The 15,348-nt window shown below is 45.8% G+C and overlaps 1 protein-coding gene across 3 annotated transcripts in view; it reads right to left on the reverse strand.

Annotated features, from left to right (window-relative positions):
* Window positions 1–1,159: 1,159 nt before the first annotated feature.
* SPECC1 (sperm antigen with calponin homology and coiled-coil domains 1) overlaps window positions 1,160–15,348 on the reverse strand; it is a 173,384-nt gene continuing 159,195 nt past the window's right edge. For all 3 annotated transcript variants that reach the window (XM_050928991.1, XM_050928989.1, XM_050928990.1), the window contains 3 exons: window positions 13,183–13,299; window positions 8,748–8,807; window positions 1,160–5,261 (listed from right to left, as the gene is read on the reverse strand). In XM_050928991.1, the coding sequence (XP_050784948.1) occupies window positions 5,172–5,261; window positions 8,748–8,807; window positions 13,183–13,299 (267 nt within the window). In that variant the 3' untranslated portion in view covers window positions 1,160–5,171. The remainder of the gene's footprint in view (window positions 5,262–8,747; window positions 8,808–13,182; window positions 13,300–15,348) is intronic.

Here is a 15,348-nt window from a genome sequence, read left to right on the forward strand (position 1 = left end):
GAGCATAGAGAAAAAGCCAAGTGATTGGGCTAGACAGGAGCAACTTTCCATGCCAAGATCTTGGCCATGGCTCTCATCATGCGCAGGGTGGCAGTTTCCTTTTACCATATACCCTTAGATTACATCAATCTGCCACCCACCATGAAAGGGTTTTTAAGTCAAAGCCAGTTTTAATTTTTCCTGGGTGTACCACCATTCAGTTGAAGATGCCCAAACTGCAAGATAGAGGCAGATGCTTGGTACTAGTCCTAGAATTGCCATGTAGGTACAGTCTGGGAGACGCCATGTGGAAAGAAGGCTGGTATTACAGCTGGACACTGCCATGTCTACAGGATTCTAGAGCCCCCCCATTTTGTACTGTTGTACAAACAGCAAGAGGCTTGTGAAAGGCTGACAGACATGCTATTCTAGTGATTATGCAGATACCACGCTCAGTCTCTGCATAATCTACATTTATTGCTCACTGTAGCTATATGGCTGCTGGAGAGGATTTCCTGTACCAGGCATCAGCTACAGAACACTGCCTAGTAGTATGAATAGGATGTTATATCATCATGTGTAGATTCAACATATTTGAGCCTCCACCCATCCCCATCAACTCCTCACAGGACCCTAGGAAGAACCCACCTTCCAGTCCCTACACAAATCCCGAGAGAGTCTCATCGATCTATGTCAAAGAAACAACAATCATCATCACCTTACATACCAAATGGCACTTACTTACCTGTTATTGTATCTGGAGGTGCCCTATAATAGATTGTACAGTGCTTTTCTTCTTCAGGACCCCGTGCAAACATTAATCCTCACACAACCCCCCAGAGATACATATTATCCTCATTTTATAAATGGGGAGACACAGGCAGAGCAGTTAAGTGACTTCTCCTTGGCCACAGGAGGACTCAGTGGTGGGGCTGGCAATAGAACGTAGAAGTTCCTGGGTCCTAGAGCTGAGCTCAGATCACACTTCTCTTGTTCCTCAGAATCAGCTCTGCTATCACTGGAACAGAGCAATTATCTGTCCATCCTACAGGAAGGCCCAGCCCAGACACAGTGCTGTCAACTTTTCTCAGACGTTGCTTCCATTAGAACGGAACCCCAACACCAGGCAGGCTCATAAACAGACATGTTCATGTACTTAGAACACCATGACCAGATGCCATCAGAAAAAAAAGATTTATTAGAAATATTACACAGATTTTGCATTGTGTCCTTTAATAGTGTTAATCTTTAAATACATCTGTATTAGCATGTCCAAATCTGACAATGCCTAGTATATACATTCTAGTGTGCTCTTTGTATAAATTAGATCATGGATGTAACAACTGTATCCAATGGACAGAGCTAAAATTACTTGACTATTAGAGATGGTTCTTCTACCTGGCAAAATTCTAGTACGGGTCAAAACCAGTAAAAATGCTGTGCCCAGCACTGCCCAGTGAAATTTGGCACAGATGCAAGTTAAAAATTAAGAGACCATCAGCTATGAAAAAGGTTAACGGTGAGTAGATTACTGCCTGGCCTCTACACTGTGTTAGTGGCTGAGCCTAAATAGCAAGGAGTGTTGGTGGAAAGCAATTCCAGTTTGGAAAGGTAGAAGCTATTGCCAACTGTGTGAAATGTCTTAATGCTTGTGACCTGAGTCCTGTTAGGCAGCAAGCCCTCCTTTGACAGGAACGCACAGACTGCATTTCAAACACACGGAATAGCTTTGCAAACAGCTGGCCTCCCTGGACATTTGCTGAAGGAAGCCTTGGTACCATGACCAGTGAAAGATGAGAAAGGTACAAAATCTGTAATTAGATTAACCAATTTCTCTCCGGTTCTTACCAACTAGAAAGCGAGAGAAAGGCAGTCACTGAAACCAAGGCTAGATTTAGGGTATCCATAGGGGTCACAAATCAAACAGAGGGGACTCAGGTGTCCTGTGGGTTGCCCCTGCAATGTGGTGGCATTCCTACACTGACAAAGGCACCAAGAGCAGGAAGGAGGCTTGAGGCAAAGAAGATATGGCAGCTCCCATCAACTTTTCAAGAACTGCTGAAACTTGTCAAAGGAAGAGGGAATGGATGTAGCTTGTGGGAAGGAGCCTGGAAAGTCAAATTGCATTCCCAGAAAATCAGCCTGCAAAGTGAGTGGCATAGGGGACCCATCTGTTATCCTGCTCTGATCAGCTGCCTTTTGTAAGCAGAGAAAAAGAAACCAGTTCTGCCGTAGCCCCCTTAAAGTTTCTTTGAATACCACAGGCTTTGGGAGTTCAGAGCAGAAATCTGGCAAAAGCTGGGCTGGCAGTGATAACAAAGAGGACAGACCACACATTGAGAGCTGAAGGAAATTCCAGACATCAACACTTCTGAGGCCTCTACTATCTCACAAAGACCCAAATACTTCTGCCCATTCCCTTTCACACATCCTGTACATTCACTCAGCTTCTGCATGTCTTCTGAAACAGCATGTCAGCTTCACGATAAATCCTCTCTTTCCCAGAAGGCCCAGACCCTGGGCTGGCTTCCCAATCCCCTCTCACCCCAGGCTCATCTCTGCCTTCCCCTCCCATGACATGAAATACTTTGTGCTTTCTATGTGGGATCAGTGACTTTGCACATCAGATCCTACTTTCCACTCCCTTTGTGTCCTCTCTTTCCTAGCAGCCACTGTGCAACATTTACACAATGCATCCCTTCAGCCAGGGCTCCTGGAACTGCAGCTCAACTGTCCTCTTCCCCATCTTCCTCAAGAGCTAAGCCAAAGTCAGCATTTAGGATCGACTTAAATATCTAGTGACCTGCCAAAACTAACTAGGCACACATATGTGTGCATGAGAGTGAGCATCACCTAGATGGGGAGCACACGGTGTAGTAGAAAGGTTTCATGAGTGCACGTTTGGGAATGGTGCATTCCTCTGAAGAGGTAAAGCCACAAGGGAGTTATGTATTACAAGGACTGACAGATCTCGTGGAGACTTTCATTCCTCGCGCCGTTCATGGCAGTTGTAAGCTGGACTTTGGTCACCTTCTCTGTTCAGTTTGCTCCTTATTCAAGGACATTCCCACCCACCCCCAAATCCTGCCTGCATCATTAAGGAGAAACAAATTGACCAACAGGAAATACCTTTAAGAGCTTAAAGTCTCCCTTTTTGACACTGTTCCAAAGCTTGCAGCCTCTATCAGGACCTAGATTCAACTCTTGCTGGCTTAGTCTCCTTCTGCTGAGACAGCTGGCACCAAAACAGGGATCCAGTCCCATGACAATAGTGGTAACAACTACAGGAAAGGACAGAAATAGACCCATGTTGGAACAAGCTTAAAGCTGGGATGTTTTAGGCCTCCTTGCCAATACACTCCAGGCATAACATACTGGAGGATAAATCAGCTGCTCCTCTCCCCCAGGATCAGTCTAACTGCTTAAGTTCTGTCCTTGCTTCAGATCCAGATAAACGCACCTGCTGTGCTGTGAGTCTGTAACATGTCTCCCAGCGGTTACTGGATTTCAGAAATTGATAGCAAGTGCAGTAAGTGACCTCCTGAACATACCAACCTCTCACCATCAGTACGTGCAGGGAGTGAGTTCTGCCAAGGATCAGACTTTTAAACTAGCTTGTTGCACCTCACATACCTGTATGCTGCCTATAGACTTTGCATGGGACTGAGCTGTGCCGTCTGAGCACTACCCTTTAGGTGAATTCATGGCCAAGTGGTCTGCCTCCCTCTTGGGTGCAGGGTCTAGATGACAGCAGCTTGGCCCTTCCCTTCTCTCCCCCCGTTCTTGGAAAGCTGCCTTGGGCACTGCAGATGCACCCAGAACCACATCCATTTACAGACAAAACTCATGGAAAGAAGGGCTTAAATTAGAGACATTTAGGAAAAACCAACAAGATCCAAATTCTAAATATAAATCCAAGGCTGGGGATTAACATCTATCACTAGGGAAGAACTTGAGTTGTTTAAAATGAGAAACTGAAGGTTTGAAATGAGCTGCTTGTGGACTCTAGCATTGTATCAACAGCAAGTGAATGCAGGGCACTTGCGAAGCATCAGGAAGCTGAACACACCTGGCTTCTTCCGCAAAAGCACCTATTTCTGCCTCACTAGAGGGGTGAGTTAGAACAGGGAGCACGCTCTGTTCCCTTAGGTAAGGGAGGAGAATGACCCATAGCTCTCGGTGATTAATATTCAGGAGGCATCAGGACTTGGCCACAAGGTTAAACATTGTAAGTAAATAACCATTTTCTTTTACCAGCACAACCTGGGGTAGCAGAGCTGCCCTAGGGTAGATCCCACACAGAGAGCACATTCTGAGACCATCTGAGAGCAAATGGAAGATTCAAGTTTATGGGGCCAAATACGAAGAGGCATGTAAAGTGACAAATGAAACACTGCTTTACACCAGGAGATATCAGCAGGATCGCTGGGATCCCACAGGCTTCGCTCTGGCTTCAGAGACAACACGAAGAGTTGCCAGCTATATTGGCTGTAACTTACGGAATACAGTTGCATGTTGCCATTGGTATTAATCTCTTGTGTGCTCTTTTACACAGTAACCTCAAATCTAAACATACAGTAATAACCTATGCATTTCACTTCACTGCCCAGGGCACAGCTAGCAAGGCCTTCTAGGTAGTAAGTAACAAGTATTTACACATTCTTGCAGATTACTTAGGAACAACCTGGAGTAATGAGTTTACTCTACACAAACCTGCCGTATTTGTAACTATGTTAGAGGAGCGCTGTTGTGAACTGGTTCACTAACAATACTCTGCCAGCATCCCTTGAGTGCCAGCATTACTTCAGGCACTGATTTACAAAGTTCAAGTTACATTCACTTCGTTCTGTGGCAAATCTCCAGCTGGCAGACTCTGGTTTGAAAGGCAATCATTATCAAGCACAAGGGCATCATCTTCAGAAATATCCCACAATGGCAGAAAACTCCTTATAGTTTCCATGTTGAAATAAACTTACAGCTGTATTTGGTTTGTAAAGGTGGACAATGGATTTTTATTTGGTTGCAGTCCAAGGTTACTGAGATGTGATCAGAATTGTGGAAGAGCTTTCCTTGCAACCTAGGAGCCTCAGCTGGCTCATGGAATAGAAAAGAGGCTATTTTTAAAGTGATCAAGTGCTTCTGTGGCATTCTTCAGTCTCTTCCCCATTTCTGCCCACCTTCTGCTCTGGGGCTCAGGTCTCAAAGTACTTGTAAATCTGGGCCACGTACTGCATCACGCTCTGCCAGTCTGGCCGGTCTGTGTACATCATCTCACTGAGTTCCTGCACAGGACACAGAGAGGGTTAACAAGGGGGAAAGAGTTTAAGGGTAACACTGGGTTTGGGGTCCTGAAACATGCATTTTCCTTTTCAGTGAGGGTCTGTTGTGTGGGCCACACTCCATTGCAGACATACATGCAGAACAAGAAAATCTTGTGGTGGCACTGATCTCCAAGGAACAACATGGACTGATTGGAAAAGAGAGCTATTGAAGCAAACTAAATGTGTGTCTCAGCTTGTGAGGCATGGAGTCCCCTGCATAAAGAAATTACAAGCTGACGGTGCAAAGTACAAGCAACTGAATACAAAATACAATGTCCAGCCACTAGCATTCAGGGTAAGAGGAAGACTAAAGATCCCTAAGACGACTCTTGTAATGAAGGATAATTTACATAGTACTCCCTCACCTCACCAAAGTGCCTGGGATATTTTAGAGCAGATAAGAAACCAACGGTACTATAATGAACCTGACGGAATGAGTATTTCTCTTAATGTACAAGCAAGTTAGGCAATGACAGAGTCTCACTGATCTGGCTCAAGGGATCATGGCCAGTGACTGCTGGAGAGCTAAGCACCCACTCCTACAAGTTATGTATATACCTCAGAGTATTTTCAGATTTAACAGTCACCACATATTTTGTCTTCCCTAGGTTACTTCTTATGTCCCTAGGTCCATTTCAAAGTAAAGCCTATTGTAATAAAAGTCTCTTGTGCATTGTTAGGGTAAGAAAACAGAAGGAATCCCTGAATTGGATCTTCACCTCTCAAAGCTAATTTGCCATAATCATACTTGCACATTTCAGAGTTGACGTCTGTAGCCTGATTTGTAACCATCTCTTTCGGTGCGAGATGCCTGGGAGAGTAGCAAGTCCTCACATCCACTTGAAAAAACAGCATTGTGAGGAGCTGCCTGAGTGAAACAGTCCTTTTGCCAGGAGAGCTTATTTCGTTCAGGGGACTAGTATAAGCTACACCAGCCAAAGAGCTCTTGCCAGCATAGATGTGTCTCCACTAGGTGGGCTCGGTAGGATAGCCAGACTGGCAAACCCCTTTCCAGTCTGAACAAGGCCTTAGTTGGTGTGTGAAATCTTACTCATTCTCAGCTCTGTTGTGCTAGAGCAGTCCCAGGGGCTTCAAGACAGTTGCACCCATATAACTGAAACAAGTACTTGGGCCTCTCTTTAATTAAGCCTCCTCAATTAATGTCCGTCCAGTGCTCTGAAAATATAAAGCACTAGATAAAGGCTAAGTAGGATTAATATCTTCTTAGCTTCACTGCCTTGGGATTTAAGGTTTCTGTGAATTTCTGGAGAAAGTGGCTTTCTGATCTCTAACCTTCTTAGCTGCCCAGAGCAGATGCCAAAATCTTCACATTAGATCTTAATGAAATATGATGGGTCTTGTCTTAGCCACAATAGAGAGCGCAGGCTACTGCCAGAAATAACAGGCCGTCTATTGGATAAATGTTTATATGTTGGCAAAGGTTTATGGAAGCAAACACCAGCCGAGCCTAATTAATAGAGCTGGTTGGAAAAATTCTGACAAAAGAGTTTTTTGCTGAAAATTTACCAATCTGTCATAATTAAAATGTTTCAATTTTGACCTAGTTCCTCCAGAACACATGCAGTTTCCTGTGAGCTCACCCACCTAGCTCCTTGGCAGCCCAGATTTCCAGTGTCCATGGCCCCAGGGGAGAACACCACTCATGTAGATGGCCCCAGTGCTGGGAACCCCAGGGCTCCAGGCACCCGGCCAGCCAGACTGCCTTGCATTTAGGGACCACAGGGCTTCCAGTCTTATGGCCCCAGGGCAGCCAGCCAGGTGGAATGCCCTAGAATCACGGGACTTGAGGGCTTTCACGTTCAAAGAGAATTTCAAAATTTGTGGTTTTCGTTTCTAATCAGAATGAAACCAGATTTCAAAATCTGAAAATCGGCAAACCCTTACTTGCCTAAATAAAGAATAGTAAAAAGGGGCTTGTCTCAGGCAGCTTTGTTTGAATATGGTTCCTTGGGGGTGGGGTGGGGGGTGGTTAGGAAATCCTTCGATACAAAATTTACACCTCAGAGGAGAGCGCTCAGTACCCTGCCAGCTTGTGCGTTTCTGAGGCCCACACACCTGGGCACACTGGACAGTTGAAATGAGACAATTGTGTAATGTGGTATTCGCCCTTTCAGTTGCGAGAACTTGGTATTCAGACAACATCCTAGGGGCCTTTCCAGTAACGTGGGGAATGGGGAAGGGTGAAGAGCAACGTAAAGGGATGCAGTCTGAAAAGGAAAATAAGTCAAAGGCGCTATCACTTGCTGAAATAAAGAAGTTACAGCTCATGTCCAGATTCCACAAGGGGCTCTGAGGAACTCTAGTGCATCTTCATTACAAATGAAGGACCTAGTCCTGCATGTGCACATATGAGGATATTTTATTTCTGCCTGTGGTCCCAGTGAAATCAGTAGCACTGTGTATGCAGCATTAGGTCCCACCTCACTAGCAGACAACATGGCTGTTTACAGAGACTTCAATAGACCAAAATGACACTGAGGAAATTTCCCTCCCCTGAGTTGGACTTGAGGGGGAGTTGTCACCTTTAAAAAAAAATATGTATGCAACCTACCTGCTTGCTTCCTCTCTCACAGTAGAGAACTGCTAAGCTAAAGCCCTTTTTGTATGCGCTGCAGTCGGGAAATTTTGCAAAAATATCCCACTCTTTTACTGGGTCAGCTCCCCCAGTGCTCTCAGCACTGGGATTATTAGGGTAGACAAGTCTAATGCTAAGGCTCTCATTCAGTTCCAGAATTAATTTAATTAGAGTCTTAAACTGCATAACAGTCAATCAAGGCTATGCATTGGCCTAATGTATTTGTGAGGCTGATATATTAAATGCACTAAGCAGTGCCAAGGCACAAGCTGATTAGACAGCCAGATGCATCTGATATCCCATAAGGATCTTTTCAATCTGCACTGAAGGATTAATTCCCTATGTATAGTTATTATACTTCAAGTGTCTGCTCCTATGTGCAGACACATGTTTCCGGTTCCTTATTTAGCTCACGAACCCCCCAAAAGGTTTAACCTCTGCATATTAATCTCCTTGTTCCACATTTGCTGTCATGCTCTTGGCTCTACCCAAGGCATTTTAAAACAGGGATTTTAGCATTTTCCTTCTGGTTGTTAAACCAGTAATGCAGCCGGTTGAAACATGGATTGGCAGACAGACATGGGGCTTTCCCACACATAGCGGGGGTCACAGCAGGAATGGCTGACTGTAATTAACTTCATATCAGCAGTTATGCCTGCTGGGAAGTGCTCCTCATGGTAAGAGCTTTCAGACTAGTGACCTGGGCATTTGGCTGCACTTTTCCTTTAACACTACGTGAATGTTTTTAATGAGAATAAATGGGCTGCATTGTAATGGAGGATTTAACTCTATGCATTCAAACTCCCTTCCCCTCCTCATCCACATACCCTACCCAGCAACCAGATACTCACCAGACTGGGTTTGATGCCCACACTTTCGGCAGCTTGAAAAGCCAAAAGCAGATTTCTTTTCTGTGAAAATAAGGCAGGAGACACCACCATTAAGCTCAGCACCAATGCAAGCTCTCTTTCCTGAATCTTGCCATGGGTCTGTGGTGTTGAATTGGTCCAAATGAGAAGATGTAGTCGAAAAATGAACAAGTATCAGACTTAAGAACTTCAAAGAGACAAGATGTGTCCAGGCTCAAGATGAGAAGAGCCATTCATACTAAGCAACGAGTCTCCAAAACTTAAGGAATCTACAGTCCAACAAACTCATCTGCAGCGAGGTATGTTTTCTCAAAGTTTGTGTGGATCGTTAGAGTGGTGTTTCTGTAACGAGCTAACATGACCTGAAAAATCAGAGAGAATTTTCTGTTTTGAGGGAATTCTGCTTATAACTGATCTTTTCGCCCTTTCTTTGTAATTAAGAATGTCCTCATGCCAACTGTCTCTCTGTCTCTGAAGAGTTCATCTACTGTTGTTGAAGCAACAATCCACTGTTTGTAACAATCAGGGCTGGATCCAGGCACCAGCGAACGAAGCAGGGCTTGGGGTGGCCAATAGGAAGGGGTGGCACGTCCTGGTCTTCGGTGGCAGGTCCCTCAGTCCCTCTCGGACCGAAGGACCTGCCACCGAATTGCTGCCGAGGAATAAAGTGGTCCGGTTAAGCTGCTGCCAAAGTGCCACCGATTGTGGCTTTTCTTTTTTTTTCTTTTTTTCCCCCTCCTTTGCCACTTGGGGCAGCAAAAAAGCCTGACCCATCCCTGGTAACAATGGAACTTGTTCTTGTGAAATTGATTATGGTGCCTTAAGGAGAAGACTGTGATTTCAGATGGATAAATATGCTGTAGCAATAAAGGCTGGAAAGTGAGGGTCAGAACCAGCTAACAAACAAGGCAATGGTGGCTCAGTTTAAGGCATCGGTGACTAGATAGTGCAATTCCAGTGGGACAGTGTGGTGGTGGGCAATTTATAGAAAACTTTTGAATTGGGAATAATAACCTTGTTATTTGCCTTGGTGAGAAATATCTCAAAGCATCAGGAGTGTTGCTGAACACAGGGTCAGAGAGAGCAAGATCAAGAGGGAAAATTCATCTTCATGAAAATAGTTCTTATTTATCTCTAAAAAAGGCAGGTGGGAGGACAACATTATTAGAAATGGGCCTAAAAAACCCAAGGTACAATACAATCTTGGGGGAAATTCAGATCTAGTTCCCAAATTCTCAGCTGAGCCCTGTCCTTATTATCTATCAAACCAAACCCTGCATCCATACATCCCAAATGTCAGAAGGCCTATAATCCAGAGCTGGACTTCGTGGTTTAGCTCCATCTTTAAATTTCACTGTGATTAATAATTATTACACGGATTTCTAAAGTGTCCATCCCTGTACCGTCTGGGCTTTCAGATTACAATGCTATTTTACTGCAGTTACCATATTTTAGACACTGTTCAAACAGATTACATGTGATTTGCTTCAAGAGACCACAGGAAAGTTTTTGCTCCTGTGGCCATCCCTGAAGTGTCTGACTAATCCTTTCCTAAGGCAGGTGTCCTGGCCCTTGTTCTCTCACTCTCTCTGTTTTTGCTTGATGGAAAGTTCAAACCCAAGGAGGAAAGTGAAAGACTTTGGGTAGATTCTGATAAGACACAGTCATTCCCTGTGGTTTCGTTGTCATCTAAAGCCTGGAAAGTGTCTGTGTGGGGGAGAGGAAGGGAGGGGGCAACTGTGGTCTCTAATCCACTGTCTGATCAAATAAAAACTCTCCTTTTCTGAGATGAGCTAACGTTGGCTGACTCCCCAGCTGAGCAAGGTGCTTGTGGTTTTTACCACCTCTCTCTACAACATGCTCAGCTGTAATTTTCCCATCTGAGAAGATGACAAACTGTTAGCAGGCCCCGCAGCACCTCCCACCTCCCACAGGAGGTGCTGCTGTTGTTGCAGTAACTTATTCTTCCCCTCCTCCCATGTAAAGTTTGCAGCTAACCATCATTGGCCTAAGTGGAAATCTTGAACCCAGGTTTCCCACATGGCAGCATGTGGTACTACTTCAGCCTGTAGCTTTATCTACTAGGGGATACTCTGATAAAAGCTATTCTCCAGTTGAACTGTACTAGGTGCTTGGACCATGTCTTGGTTAATGTACTTTTTGCTCCTATTACACCAGTCACCATAAAGAAAATCCTAGCACCTTCTGCTACCCCCTGCCTCCTCGTTACAGTTAATGGGCATGCTCTCTGTGGCCAGTGGAACAATGCAACTGATATATGTATAATGAAAGCACATCTAGGACCTGCCCACACTATGGCCTAGGAGACTTATAGCTTGGTTTCTCTGACAAAGCGAGACTCTTACACATCCATAGCACATAGCCAAGTCCTAGATATATAACAATGCTCTTGGGATTTGCCACAGAACACCCTTTGCAGCTTGTATCTGCTTCAGTCCTTTCAAAGGAGTAATGGACCCTCTCCAGTTTCTGTCAGATTTGCTAATGGCCAATTCCCTGTTAATCTGGCTTTGCTCCTACACTTTTGTGCCTGGGGGCATTCCTTCTTTCATAATGAAAGGAACCTGAGCAGTCTTCCTCCAGGAGTCTCCTCTACTCCTCCCACACAGGTAATAAAGCCCATCTGCGTATCTAGCCATTTCAGTGTTTTTCCACCTCATGACATGCTCTCCCAGCAAAGGGTTTTCTCAAATAAGGGCTGTCCAAAGGGCAGCTAAAGCCTTCGAAAAACAAAGAGCTGGCATCACCTGGTTAGCTCTTTTCAAAGCTCTCTGGGCTATATCCTGACACCGGGCACACTGGGGCTTTGTCTTCACTGGCAGGAAAAAAAAGTTTGTTTTTAACAGGTGTTAGCTAATTTGTTAAAACCCTAGTGCAGACAATGCAATTGGTATGCATGGTAAACCTAGGTTTTCCCTACCTGTTGAGTCAGTAATACATTTACAGCTGAAAGGTCTGAGACAGACGGAAAGAGAAAGTGGGATGTGATGCAGGAATGTGTTGAAATTGGTGTCGCCAACTTTCTGATTGCAGAAAAGCTAACACTCTTGCCCCGGCCCCTTCCCCAAGGCCTTGCTCCCACTCATTCTATCCCCCCTCCCTCTGTCACACGCTCTCCCCCATGCTCACTCACTCACTAATTTTCAGCAGGCTGAGGCAAGAGTATGGGAGGTGATGAGGGCTCCGGCTGGGGATGCTGGAGGGGGCTCTAGGCTGGAGCAGGGGGTGGGGCATGGGAGGGTGTTTGCGCTCCAGGTGGCACTTACCTCATGTGGCTCCCAGAAGTGGCTGGCATGTCTCTCCGTCTCCTAGGTGGAGGCATGCCCAGGGGCCTCTGCCCGCTGCCCCCATCAGCAGGTGCCGCCCCCACCAGCAGATGCCGCCTCCACAGCCCCCATTGGCTGCTGTTTCTGGCCAATGGGAGCTGTGGAGCCAGTGCTGGAGGCAGTACCTGTGTACAGGGACAACATACGGAGCCCCCCTTGGCCGCCCTTTTGCCTAGGAGCTGGAAGGACATGCTGGCTGTTTCCGGGAGCCGCACAGAGCCGGCCTCTGCGGCCGACTTTTAGTGGCCCTGTCAGCTGTGCTGATCAGAGCCACCAGGGTCACCTTTCAACTGGGCATGCTGGTTGAAAACCGGACGCCTAGCAATCCTAGTTGAAATGCTTTTTCTTTTTGACATGCTGTTTTCCCAGCAGCTTCACTGAGTGATCTCTTTGCTGCATACAGTCAGTATGGTAATGCTCACACCCTGTGTCATTGGAGGGGAGGAGGCACAGGGGTAGAGCAGAAGAACAGATCACTAACTGGAAAGCAATGTCCAAAATTCCCAGCTTGACAACAAGCACTCTCTTTCCAACTGATTATTTCACATTAAGGCTGAAATTCCATAGAAATCCTGAAGGACCAAAATATGCAGCTCAATTACCAAAACACTTGTCCTCTGAGGCACCTGGGTTCTTTACCAGTAACTGGAAGGGAGCCGCCTCCCCACAGTCACACTTTTAGGACAGTAGGAGCAATGGAAGACGTTTGTAGGAGTCTTTCAAGAGCAAGCTTTTTTTCTTCATGAGAGCATGCAAAACCCACTGGATTTAGCCACCTGGCAGCCAGACCTTAGGCAGGATTTAACCTGTTGGCTCACACTCTCCTTGCCACTACTCTTCCCCTCCTCCTGTTTTTTTCTTATTTTGTTTTTAGGATTTTAATTAAATTTATTTGCTCTCCCTTTCGTTTTTGTTCTCCCCACCTATTCATTGTGTCTGCCTGAACGCTATGACTTTTATGCCAGATCTGCACCACATCACCACAACGAAAGGCCTTCCCTGGGAATCCTCCTGCTGCCAACTGAGAATCAACACAAAGCACGATCAAGGGCAAAGCTAGCAAGACTTACTTTATCCTGGCCATTGAGCTCCTGGTATGGAATGTGTGCAGGCAGGTAGGTGTGGAGGAGAGCGCAGAAGGCCAGCCCGTCACTCCAGCTGCTGCTGAAGTTGGTAATGTCTATGTTCTGTGGGAGGAAACAACAAAACCATTACTGAGTGGTGCTAACGTCAGGCAATGGCCCGAGTGAACAGCCCTTGTAGCCAGCGAAGCAGGGCAGAGCCAGCAACAACATAGATACAGAAGAACATGAGGGATAACAGGTGGCTAGAAAGACTTTCTCTGAGCTCTGAAGGTACTAAATTCTGTCCAGCTGAGTGCTGCATGAAGCGCCAGGTTAAGCGGCTAGGGCCTTCTTGTAGCCATTCTTATGTGCAGCTGGGGGAGACTACAGGCTTCCTGGGTCAAGATGGAGCACTGATGTTGGAGCCCTAAAATGAAACAGAAGGCTACTAGGGGCTGCGTTGTGGAATTCTCTGGGCTGCATCTGGCCTGCATGCTGCACCTCGCCTAAACTTCTTGACCTGTCCCTTCGCGGGGCATTGCCAGTCTCTGTTCACTACACAAACATTGCGTTACTTTTTCATTTTTTTGCTCTGTTCTATATCAGCATTGGGCAGATGAGGAATCCAGGTGGCTCGTTTCCAACACCTGGGCGAAGCTTTGTTAAGAGTTAAGCTGGTCCTACATCTGACCCCAAATAAGGGAAATATCTGCTGCTTTCCAGAAGGTGAGAAATGCCTTGTGCAGCATGAACCTTGGCTGGGGTTTTGATCCCTGCCCTGTCAGGAGGAAGGAATTGTTTCAGGCCTGTCTGTATAATGGGCTGGCTAGGCTGCATCCTGTGCAGCCCCTCACGGCCTAGGACCATGCTACAGGCAGCCTGTCTCAGTTTCCCCTCTTGGACTGTTCAAAGAAACCTCACTTTAGGCTTTTTCTTGGTCAAAAAATATTGCTCCTTGGGGACTGAGTTTATTAATAGAAAAGAAACTGTAACTAAAACTGAGCCCCTAAAAACAAAACCATTCATAAAGCCACACAAACCAAGGTTTCTCTTCCTCCTTCAAGGCCTTGCTGCCTGGGGCCTCTGCAGTCCCTCGCCTGCCTGGTCGGGGTCTCTACCTACCTACCTGGAGAGTCTTCCTCACTTTCAACGTAGTCTGCCCCAGCTTCCTGAGCTTTTCCCCTTCATTGCAGCCTCCTGCTACTCTATGTAGGGCAGTCACCCCAATGAGCGTGGCTCAGTCTATCCAGGGTTGGCTAGCTCCAGCCCATAAGGGGTGAGCCACCCTGTTATAGTGACCTTGCTGCAACAGCTCAGACACAATTTCTCCAACATGTAAAATCGAAAGTCACCAATATTGAAAAACACTTTTGTAATTAATTACAAGTTGCCTTGTAACAGGGATGCCTAGTGGGGAGATGGATTGGATGAACAGTGAGTTGGGATAGCTAGTGCATTTGACTACAACACGTTCCCAGACCTACTTACCAGACCCATGCTTTAGTGAGGATGTGTGATTAACTGCTAAAAGTCAGCTGAGTGTGGTAGCATAAAGGGTCATCAATTGATGAAATACCAAGCTAGTTCTTAAGCCCTAAATAAATAACATACTTGTTCATTTAGCGCAAGGGTGCACAAACTTGGCAACAAGAAAGGCTACATTGGCAACGCTCCATGAGCCAGGCAGATGCAGCTAATTTAAACACATATTTACATGAATGCTTGCTTGTATCTTCATATTCTGCACCTCCAGCTCAGGGTCTTGGAGTACTTTACACAGGTGAATAAAACATTACCTTCTGTGAACAGATGGGGAAACCGAGGCAGAGTTTAAGTGATTGATCCAAGGTCACACAGAGACAACAGCAGTTGGGAATACAGCGCAGGTCTCCTGACTCTCCCTCTCACGAGCTAACCTGGTTCTCACAGCAAGAGACCAGTCTCCCTAGAACACTAGTCACCAGAATAAATATGACCTTCCCGCTAACGCAAAGCTACACCAAGAGCAATAAAAGATCCTGGTGAAATGTAGAAAACTGACACAAAGCTTTAGGCCTTTACTAGTTGAATAAACTAGTAGTTTCCATCTAGTCTGATGTCCTGTATAACACAGCCCATAGAACTTCCCTACAATCGTTCCTAGAGCAGATAGCTTAGAAAAACATCGATTCC

The sequence above is a fragment of the Gopherus flavomarginatus genome, chromosome 19, assembly GCF_025201925.1.
Source record: "Gopherus flavomarginatus isolate rGopFla2 chromosome 19, rGopFla2.mat.asm, whole genome shotgun sequence".
NCBI classification, from domain to species: Eukaryota; Metazoa; Chordata; order Testudines; family Testudinidae; genus Gopherus; species Gopherus flavomarginatus.